A 462-nucleotide genomic window follows, 5' to 3' on the forward strand; every position below is an offset into this window, starting at 1 on the left:
GGTCTTTGAAGGGTTAATTTTGATATTTGTTGCACTTTGTAAGAGTTGCTTGTAATCGCCATTGATGTAAGTTCCATACACAAATGTGGTGAACTCTGTAGTTGTTCCTTCATAAGATTCTATGCCACCTATAGATTTGACCAGACCTAATGCTTGGGCCTCAGTGTTATAAACTCTCGTTGTAGAACTTCTGTACTTGAACAAAGGTTCTGTTTCCTTGAGTTTTGAAGATTTCTCATGACTTTCAGCTTGGCTAGATTCAATAGGATGTTTGGGCTTGTTAGAACCTAGAACGCTATTAGGTACATTTGTCTTGAGAATATTGTTTTGAACTTTACTTGGTCGAATCAGCTCATTACGAATTGTTGCTTCGTCTTTAATTGATGTCACCAAACTGTTTGGTACAGCAGCGGGAGTATGGGGCATGAAATGTATCACAGTGCTACCAACTGTTGTTGTAAA

General features: G+C 38.3%; 1 protein-coding gene across 1 annotated transcript; it reads right to left on the reverse strand.

Annotated features, from left to right (window-relative positions):
* Nucleotides 1-6: 6 nt before the first annotated feature.
* LOC108254353 lies at nucleotides 7-456 on the reverse strand (the record flags this gene model as incomplete). Its single annotated transcript, XM_017449359.2, has 1 exon — nucleotides 7-456. A coding segment is annotated over one exon (450 nt), but the record flags the coding sequence as incomplete, so codon positions are not given.
* Between the last annotated feature and the right edge of the window lie 6 nt (nucleotides 457-462).

This window comes from Diaphorina citri, unplaced genomic scaffold, assembly GCF_000475195.1.
Source record: "Diaphorina citri unplaced genomic scaffold, Diaci psyllid genome assembly version 1.1 scaffold54259, whole genome shotgun sequence".
Taxonomy (NCBI): domain Eukaryota; kingdom Metazoa; phylum Arthropoda; class Insecta; order Hemiptera; family Psyllidae; genus Diaphorina; species Diaphorina citri.